Source organism: Lissotriton helveticus, chromosome 5_1, assembly GCF_964261635.1.
Source record: "Lissotriton helveticus chromosome 5_1, aLisHel1.1, whole genome shotgun sequence".
Taxonomy (NCBI): domain Eukaryota; kingdom Metazoa; phylum Chordata; class Amphibia; order Caudata; family Salamandridae; genus Lissotriton; species Lissotriton helveticus.
This window is the reverse complement of record NC_136065.1, coordinates 1,706,900,987-1,706,911,808: the sequence shown is the minus strand read 5'-3', so window position 1 is coordinate 1,706,911,808 and position 10,822 is coordinate 1,706,900,987. Positions and strand designations below refer to the sequence as shown.

The 10,822-nt window shown below is 42.1% G+C and overlaps 1 protein-coding gene across 1 annotated transcript; it reads left to right on the top strand.

Annotated features, from left to right (window-relative positions):
- Nucleotides 1–7,053: 7,053 nt before the first annotated feature.
- LOC144752769 (olfactory receptor 10A4-like) lies at nt 7,054–7,998 on the top strand. The gene has a single exon (XM_078640622.1). The coding sequence runs from the start codon at nt 7,054–7,056 to the stop codon at nt 7,996–7,998; it is 945 nt and encodes a 314-aa protein (XP_078496748.1).
- The last annotated feature ends 2,824 nt before the right edge of the window (nt 7,999–10,822 follow it).

Here is a 10,822-nt window from a genome sequence, read left to right as displayed (position 1 = left end):
GGAACTCTTAGAGTGGAACAAGACTCTGCCCACGGGCAAGCCCCTTATACTGACAATAAAGTACTTGTATGGACTTCACTGTCTGTAGAGTCCTTCCTTCCCCGGCCCATCTGTCACATACGCGTACTATAAATCTACCATAAAAAAAAACTTTTATAACTAATTTTTTTAAATCCCTGAGGACCCCGTCCCCCGGGGCTCAAATGTAACGTTGCGAACCTAGGACGAGCCCCAAGGTGTCCACGGTCCCAGCCGGCTCCCCACTTCCTGCGGGAGCCGGCATTGCTTTTTGTCACAGAGAGCAGCTTACATACTTCCATTCTTCTTTCAAAGATGATTTCAACAGTTATACATTTTATAAAATAATATAGTACTTCACGCTAAAGGAAAAAAGTCAGCACAATTATGATAGAATAGAAAATAGAAAAAAATACTTCTATAATCAACAAACTCGTAAGCAGAGTACACAGTTTAATTTAAAAGCACCCTACCACAACTAGTTTTTGAAACGCATTGTACAATAAAATGCATCACAAAATAGGCTACATACATGGTGACTGTGTTGTAACGTCACATAGAAAAAAAGAAAGCCGCTCTCAGGCTACCAGGGTAACACAACAACAGTATGTGATGGTAGTGATTTCTTAGTTGCAGGTCTAGTTGTCAGATCGACACACACACACTCCCTCATGTCTGGTATACACCCACACCACACCCATCTAGTACATTCGTCACTACACACGTGACCCGATGTATAAAAAAGACGGAGCGCACGTGTTGTTCGCCATTTTAGAGTTGTTCCCAAAGCACCGAACAAGGGGCCCACTACTACATACGTGGCCTCTGTGGTCACTTAGTTAGTGGTGCCCGAAGCACTGAGCTGGTGAAGAACCTGCGATGATGATGATGGGAGCACGAGTATGTCGTTAGCCATAGAGATATCAAGACTCGGCACCACGTATGAGACTTCTTTGTTGGAGATCGGGTCTACATCATGCAGAAGGTGTCTTATCCACGAAAATGTGAGCAGTGAGGCTTGAGTACGCATCGGAGGGAATCACAGGGTTGTAGCAGACTAGATACAAAAACGCGACTTAGTATTTTTGAGGAACACACTCCTATATAGTGTATTAATTTACATGCATACATTTTTTTCCCAATAGCAGTAACGATTTTATAATCGCTGAAATGTCCGGAATATTACCAATACAAACAGTTCGTAGAAATGTGACAGTGAACGTGTATAAAAGCGCAATGTTATCTAACTCAAAATTAATATGGTAACAATTAACAGTCAGTCAGTCAATAAAGCTTTATTCCGGCAATTACCAATCATAACATCTTTCTTTTTATGTCTTTTAGATGTAGAGCTTCACGATGGATTATGTAAGAAGTACAACGGCAATGGCACAAGGTGAGCAAAGAAGCGTGTTTCCGAAAGAACTACAAGTTATCTGAGAAAGGAGAGAATGTGTAGTATGCAGCAGGCGTGCAAAAAACACATTGGGTTAACAGGGCTTCAGCTAAGATAAGATAGCTTCCTGGGCCCACACAGTCGCACCTGAGTACTTCACAGGTCTTTTAAAGACATTTTGCTTGTTAATGAGACTTTGATGTCCCGCCTTACAGCTGCTGCAGCTCCACTATTCTTTTTCCTTGAAGTTAAGCCCCCCCGCAAGGAGCTTGTAAATCTGCGTCTGACTTTTCAAGAAAAAATCTCAACTCCAGACTCTGCGAAACAGTTTCAATGTTGTTTTCTCTCTCTTTCTCTCTCTCACTCTTTATGACATAATTTCTCTTTCTCTTTTAAAGTTATAGACACTGCTGTCTACTTTGACGTGTAGAAGCAAAGGTGTCTTCAAGTTGTGAACTCTGGTGGCCGCAGTGTTTGACCGCACTAAATATACAAGGTAAGCACAGCGTCCTAGATATACAATCCCTCCATTGCAATGCATTAGAAATAAGTCGGCGTATTTACAATCCCGTTGTGCACTTTTGTGTCAGTAACGCAGTAGGCACTTCCATATAGACACCAATTGAACGCGGGACTATAACAGAAGTGAAATGTACTACGCACACTGCATACGTAAAATCGTACTGTTACCTTCACTTGTAATACTTCACCCTATTTAGTCACATCTACATAACTTTAAACCCTTTTTTTTTCTTTTTCCTTTTGCAGATTACCTACTCAACGTCTTTTGGAGTCCACATCAAAATTTGTTTTTAATACTGTTTTATTAAAGTTTTTTTTTATAGATGTTTATTAAATTATCTTTAAGTTACCTTTACAGTTATTGTTGTTTTAATAAAAGTTAATAAAAAAAACTATATACTTGTTGTATTTGGGTGAGGGGGACGGTCCACAACTAAAATATTTTTAATTTGAAATACTATAGTACGATGTTTGACAGTAGGGTTGAAAAGTACTAGCTGTACAATAACTTATACTTTCTCTGGATGGACTACAACATAGAAAAGAAAACAAAGTAAAACAAAAAAAATGTGTACCACATTTACAAACCTCTTGCAATAATTTCACGTGCAAACCTACCCCCCTACAAAATTAACTTTGTGGGCCTCAATGACGCCCCTCAAACCACGAAAACGACCACCACCCGGAGATTTCTATATAGTGTGAGGGAGGCTGCGTGGCCCACCGCCTGATGCCCTGGAGACCGCCACACCCAGACCCGGTTTCTACAGTGTCCTGGGGGGAAACAACTATTACAACGCGATCATAAGCACGCGTGATCGTCACCATGAAGCCATTAGCACACATGTTTATGTTTATGTTTATGATATTTATAAAGCGCGTACAATTACCCATGGGCGTCTCGGCGCTAAAAATGCATTGTTGTCTCACCCTGATCGAGGAAAAAAGAGATGTGGCTTACTGACACATATGGCTTTACCATGCATGCTTTTACAACTACTATACATTTACCATGCATGATAAAGGCATAAGCATGATAATGGCTTTGTGGAGACGGACACGCGTTGTAATGGCTGTGGCTTATGTGCTTCAAATTAGTTTTTAGGTATGCGTGTGACCAAATCTGATAATATCGGAGGCCAAGGACAAACACCGTGGTGTCTGTGGCAGGAAATCTCATGGATTTACTTTTCAAATAAATGTAGATAGAATATGATTATTAATATATTACAAAAGTATAGCAGCGGATGACACACACAGCCCGGGAAAAGAAAGCGCAAATTTAATACCTGAAGGGAAGACAGCTTTGCTTGGCAAACTTGAAGGTACACAAAAAAATGGAAAGTTTTACATACTATCATAGAAATATAGCTCTTTTTTTAACCAGTAAAGTTAGTTCTCAAAAAGAACAGGTTTTTTTTAGCCGCAATGCCCCCACAATCCCAGACGGCTCCCCACGTCCATACTTCAAAATAAAACCCCAGGGGGTGCCTTTCCCCGGGTCTCAGAGTGCCTTACAAGCCCCCCATTATGGAAAAAAAATTCACCCAGGATTTAGCGGGGGCTAATTAAGAATAAAACAGTCTTCTAGTTTTTTCCTTTTCCACCATGTACGCGTACAATACGCATACCCCGCGATTTTTTTATTCAAAAAATAATTTTGGACCTAAAGATTCATGTGGGACCCCCTGAGCAGGCCTAGGGGGTCAACATGTTTCTATCCTGCCCCCTTTCCTTATTTCTCTAATTTGTTTTACTGTTTTCTTGTGACTCGTTTCTAGCAATGCACAAGATGGCTGCCAACACTTCCTGGTTTAGGGTGTTGACAGACAGATTACAGCCATTCAGCATGCAGTGTGTGCTCGTAATTGTACGGATTTCCACACGCATGCAGTACTTCGCCTCTAGATATCGCTATGATTTTACTTTTAATTTTCTCAGAAACAACTGAATGGATTTACACGATTTAACAAAAAGCACAATCTGCGAACCTAACTCTACCTCTCTTCCAAATTTGGTGTAATTCCGTTCAGCCGTTCGGGCTGTAGCCCTGGCTAAATGTCCCTATGGAAAATTGCATGGAAAAATACGGAGTACCATTTTCGAAACCATAGACACACCAACACCAGTTACTACATACTCACTCACTGATTCATATGACTACACACACACATCCAATCATTCACCCATACAGTCACTCATACATACAGTCACTCATCAATACCGCGCTATCATTTGCACACATACACCTAATCAGACACTCACACATCACAGTTTGGAGTTTGCAGAGTGGTGGAGGAAGGGGGTGTGGTCACCAACAAGATGCCAGATTATTATTTTTATTTTTTTAACAAGGGGGGCTGTGTGGCCCCCCTTTTTGACTTTTATGGGCCCTAGGGAACCCATCCCTCAGGTCCTGACCCTATTTAATTTTTTTTTTGTTAAGCGTGGTCCCCCTCCCGAGGCCAATTTTGGCCCGGGGACTCCATCCCCAGGGCATGGTCACACTTTCTTTATTTTTAAAAATATTTATTTATATGGAGGGGGGGCCGCGTGCCCCCTTCCTCAGGGCAATTATGGCCCCGGGCACCCCATCCCCGGGGTCCATAATTGTTTCAGAGGCGGGTGGGCCATGTGGCCCCCTCCTGGGCCACTTTTGGCCCCGGGGACCTCAGTGATTGGGACCGTGGTGGGGCATCAATGCCCCCACGTTCCAGCCGGCTCCCCGCCTCCCCGCCTCTTGCGGAAGCCGGCATTGCTTTTGAGCATGGGGAGCTGCTAACATGCAGCTCCCCTTGCCCAAAAGCAATCTGTTTTGCTTTATTGAAGGAGAGGGAGCCGCACGGCTCCAACTCTGCCAGCAATTGGCAATATCCCGGGGTTCAGCACCCCGGGACATTGCAGGAGCCGGCCCTGCCTGGGGGGTGGCGGTCTCCAGAGCCATCGAGGGCTCCTGGAGGGGGCCGCCTGGCCCCTCTTCCTTCATTTTACCCCCACACATTATTTTTTAAAGCCAAGCCCCACGGAGGTGGCAGTCCCTGGGGCTTGACCCTAATCATTAAAAAAGCCCCAGGGAGGCGGCGGTCCCCGGGGCTTGAGGGGGCCCGCTAGGTGCCCCCACCCTAATTATTAAAAAAGCCCCGTTGAGGTGGCGGTCCCCAGGGGTGCGGGGGGCCATTTCTCCCAGACATCATTAATAAAGCTCCAGTAAGATCGCGGTCCACGGGGGCCTCCGTGGCCCCCGCCACATAATAAGGCGTGCCCCCAGGACCTGGCCCACCTGGGTGCTTACATTTTTTCTCAGCCGGATACGCAACCCCAGCTCGAATTCGGCTGATTTGTTTTTAAAATAATGCTTTTTTGGGCCCTGGGGGTCCATGTGGGACCCCCTGAGCAGGCCTAGGGGGTCAGGGTGTTTGTACCCTGCCCCATTCTATTGTTGTTTAACCTCTCATAACAATAAAATAGTAATGCACACATTGACTTAAATATACACATTAAAAAAATCACTTACCTTAGACTGCCACTCATTGTTTTGCAGTACATTCTTGTTGTTCTGCTTCACATCCAACTCTCTTGTCCAATCAAGACGCTGCCCTAAAGTGTCCTGATTGGCTGAGGTGGGCTGGCTCCAAGCTTCAAATGGCACTGTAGGCCTGTGCCTGCTCTCCAACCCAGCTGTCCAAGACAGCTGGGTTGGAGAGGTTTGAGTTTTGCATGTCGGTTTGGCCATAGCAAGGTAGCCGTTCAAACCAACATGCACAATGCAAAGTTAAGTGGCCACTCTTCAGTGCTGCCAATGATTAGCAGCAGTAACGCACTGGACCCGCCCTGTCAGAAAGTGTCAAAAAGAAAATGGTAATAAAATCATTTTCTTACCATTTCAGTTTTTATACTTTCTGCTCAGCAGTATTGAGGGGGTCGACACTCCTCCGCTCCCACAGAGGAAGCGCCGTTGTATACTAGTTTAGAATGTGAGACAACATGAAATATAATAGAATGTACTGAAGCACCCTACTACAAAGTTGTAACTCAGAAAATGCAAGGACTACAAAATAGACATGGTTTCTTTTACATTTTGTGATATGATGTGAAATTCTAATAAAATTAAATTTTACTACAAAATAAATATCTTCTTTTGTTCATAGAAAAATATTTGATTGTTCCAACTAAGAAAGTTTTGACATTTAATACCTGGGTTAGTTGATGGAGCATGTTTTATTTTTGTTCCCTGTTGAAATGGATGCACTTTTAGGACTCCTTGGAGCATTTCGTTGAAGCATATAGAAGCACTAGTTTTTGGGAGTGAGACGGGAATTCAGTACTTTCAGAAAATATTTTGGTAATAGAAGGTTAAATGAAACTGGAGGGAAGAGATTCTGAATGTATTTCAGAACCATGTCCATTATGTTCACCGGAACATGGGCAAGCAGATGGCACACTTAGTAGCATGTGAAACATGATGGGCTCTTCTATGATTTAAATGTTATAATGTATTTTAATGTGTAGCACGAAATTCTTCCAAATTTCAAAGTGGGGCAAACGTTTTAATGTGTAGCACAACCGTTCTTCTAAATTTTCATAGGGAGGCACTCAGTGCTTCATATTTTCTTGAACAAATTTGCTCACACGATTTGATCTCTACAGGTACTGAGCTTCAAACCTAGAGTACAGACTCTAATTCGAGACTTCAGAATCCACATTCAGAACTGTGAATATAGAATCATTCATGGGTGGTTTAAAAATGAACAGTTTGTCTTTCAAAATGTGCTGTTTGTGAAACTTGTGAGGTCAGTATTTATTCAGACAGTTCATTCAGAAGGTACTACATTAACTTGATGAGAGATGGGTATCAATAATAGCTTTAATGAATATTACATTTGCTCAATGTCACAAGTATGAGACCATAAGCATCACCTTAAGAGTGGTGTGGCAGTCGTTCTCCGCATTTACTAGACAGATGTGAACAACTGTAACCTTTATATGTACTTAAATACAATTTCAGATTCTACCAAAAGCAGATTCTTTTGTAACTTCAGATAGCCATGAGCTTTTTATGACTCTGTTTCACCTCTTGTCCAACTAACATCCTGCTTATCTATCCATTAGCTGAACCAATGATGCAATCAAATGTCACGCTGCTGAAGGAATTCATTCTCCTTGGATTCTCCGAACTTTCTTCACAGCTGCAGTGTGTGCTTTTCATTGTATTCCTTGTCATATATATCTTGAGCCTGCTGGGAAACAGTATCATCTTTTTTATTGTTACTGTGGATCACACACTTCATACACCCATGTACTATTTCCTAAAAAATCTGTCGCTGATTGAAATTGCTTTTACAACCGTCACTGTCCCAAAACTGCTGACACTTTTAATTGTGAAGGACAAGAGCATTTCCTTTGTGAGCTGTGCTGTCCAGATGTTTTTGTTTCTCTTCCTTGGTACCACAGACTGTCTTCTTCTTGCTGTCATGGCTCTTGATCGCTATGTGGCAATCTGTATGCCTCTCCAGTACATGACTATTATGAGCAGATCTAAATGTGTTCTGTTGGCTTTGACTACCTGGATTGTAGGATTTGTATTTTCAATGTGTCAGACGACGTTCATATTTCATTTACCTTTCTGTAAGTCTCATGACATACACCATTTCTTCTGTGATATTCCACCACTTCTGAGACTATCCTGTGCGGACACTTTTGCTAGAGAAATTGTGACAAATATGGCAGGGGTTACATACCTGCTGTTACCTTTTCTGCTCATTCTGTTTTCCTATGTCTTCATCATCACCAAAATTGTGAAGATGAAATCTACAGAGGGAAAGCACAGAGCTGTGTCCACCTGTACTTCTCATATTACCTCGGTCACCTTGTTTTACGGGGCTGCCATGCTTGCTTATTTGCAGCCAAAGTCAAGCTATGCCCTAGGAAAGGATCGGATATTTGCGGTGTTTTATGCATTTGTTATCCCAATGTTAAACCCTTTCATATACAGTCTAAGAAATGCAGAGGTGAAGGAAGCCATTAGAAAACAGTTATGCTCAAATATATTTCATAAAATGTGAAAACGTTCAAAAGAGAATAGCAGATTAGGTTGATGGAGCAATTAAAATTGATTGTATCATATGTAAAGATCATTTGTAAGGATTTTTAGCAAGTGTTACTGGGCTCAATACGTGACACCAATCACCCCACAAGTAATATATTGTAGATGTAATACCTCATCTAGAGGTTGATGGTACAGAAACAGCTACAAAAGCCGATTCATTTATCAGCTTAACTCGGCAAACGCAACCTTACTTACAGGTAAGTGCATGTTTGATCCACCATTACAGAGATGTCTCTGCTATTGGGAAAGCCTTTTTTACAGGGTTCTTAGTCATGTGCATGGCATTGGCTAGCCCATTGCATGGGCTGTTCCACTGAATTTAGGCAGCCCATCTGACACCATGTCTGTCGGCCTCTTTGCTGTCTACCATGTGCACAACAGAGATCTAGCAGCAGAAAATATTAAAATATCCCCCAAGTACCTCAAATACAGCCAACATGTGTTTTGTCTTAAAGACTTTCTCAAGATTGTAAATTAATAATAGTACAGTACAGTTGCATTATGCGATAGGTACAGCAAAGTTGCATTATGTGATAGGTACAGTACAGTTGCATTATGCAATAGGTACACCGTACCGAAATATTAATAGAATTAATTATATTAGAGATGGGAACGAAGAGCAACAAGTACAAGCATTACAAATTGGTCAAGATAATGTTATTGAGAATCGAATATAGTGTGCCGAGGGCATGCTGCTGTAAAGAATACTATATCACGTATTATTTTACATTGACTGTAGAATAGTACACAAAAAGGTTATGCCAAACTAAGTGGTAAAGAAGAGATTCAGGGCATCATTTATGAGAAGTGTATCATCACTACAACAAAGAAGCGATGCAACACTTCTCAGTGCACCCTTCTTGCGACACCATAGATGCACCGTATTTAAAGTACGGCGCATCATGTCTCAAGGAGGTACAGATACTGACGTGTCTGTGTGCACAAAAGTGGCACATTGCTAGGGTGTGTCTGAAAACAGACGCAACTCCACGAATGTGTCCTTTCACATGGGGCAAACCCCATGTGAAAGGGCCTGCATTACCTTATGCCTGTCATGAGGCAGGCGTAAGGTTTTCACGCAATGGGGTCCTATAAATGATGCACTGATATCTTATAGATTTCAATGCGCCACTTTTAGGAAGTTTAAATGAGGGGTAACACCCACCCTGCATATATTATACCTGACGCAGGTATAATGCAGCACAGGGGTTTACGAAGAGACACGTCTACCTAGATGCGTCAGTTTGTAAATAGGGCGCAACATGGCGCATTGTTTACGCCGCTGGTGCATCACAAAAGTGTTGCAAGGGCTCATAAAAAAGACCCTCAAAGCGCAAGAATAATGATAGACCAGTTATTTGACGACAGTGACCAACTACTTGAGATTGAGTAGACTAGTCCAGCAAATGGAAGGTAGTAAAGTGATGATAATTACTGGTCAGAGAGTGGCATAGGTATTGGAAGAATCATATGTTTTTGTCTAAAATTGTACTCCTTCTGTCAATTTGTCAATTAATGATAAAGTGACCTGCATAAGTAATAAAGTTTCAATGTCTGAAATGATCAGGAATAAAACGCAAACTAGACATTAGGTAAGCATTGGATAATATAATTTTTGGTCTGTCATCAAAGGTTAAATAGAAGTGCGGACAAAACCCAGAGGCAGGTGTGGTGAGAGCACGCAAGTCAGACTGTATATCCCTAGATAATGTAAACAATATACAATACAATAGCATTTGTAAAGCGCAACAGCTACCTCAAACAGAGGTGTCCCGGCACTAGCATGATCCTGCAACAAAGGTATTGGATCTCCAAAACTGAAAGAGTTCACTAGTCCTGGCTAAAGGACCATGTGTCTAGGGTTTTCCTGAATATACCCTGGAGAATGTCCATAAAATCAGTTTTCCAAAAATTAGGCCTAATAGAAATGTTTACGTTCTCTAATCATATTTGGCTAATGGCAAGACTACTTACAAATCACACTATGCTGGTTATTGTCTGGAGGAAAGGTTGAGGGGTGTCTTAAACATGAAAACAGTTGAGCACTATTTGTAAATCTCAACAGTTAAATCTATTGAACAGTATTTGGGATGGACCGACAACACAAAGCACCGGTTTTACCTAACATACTTTAGAGTAAATGTAGTCCATTTTAAAGTTGCTTTCCTAACACAATGTGCTTGGCAGCGTGAGCTACCCCCAGGTCACCGTGTTAATGCCACAAAACCTCTTTATTTTATTTTGTCCATTATATTCAGGCCCAAGAAGCACTTTTATGATTCCATTGTTGCGCAAGGCGTGGATTAAGCATTACCAGTTTGCAAGGAATTCTTACTAATATGAGGCACAATAGACGTGTCCTGCAGTTTTAAGTTTTATTAGAACTAACCCTGGGCAAAGCACTACGCTACGCTTGCCTAGTTTGCGAAGTTTGCGCTACTTCACACTATACAAACTGCATGTAGCACAGTGCAAACACGCGTAGCGCAGCGGACATTTTTTGCTTGCTCGCGGTCCTCTATTTCACGTTGCCGACTGTGAGCAAGCAAAATGACATCCCAGCAAGACTTTTTATTCGTTGGCGAGCATGGAAAATAAACCTCCTGGCAATATTCTCAACGTGGGGAGGTCAGGTTTCTCATTGCGAGTGGTCGCGTATGCTCGAGACCGCTCGCGATGAGAAACTACCAGTCCGCATTGAGAAAGCTGCAGCTCGAGTAAAAATCTACTTGAGCGGCAGAAAACTACACTCACACTGTGCAAGACGTCGTTTTCAATGA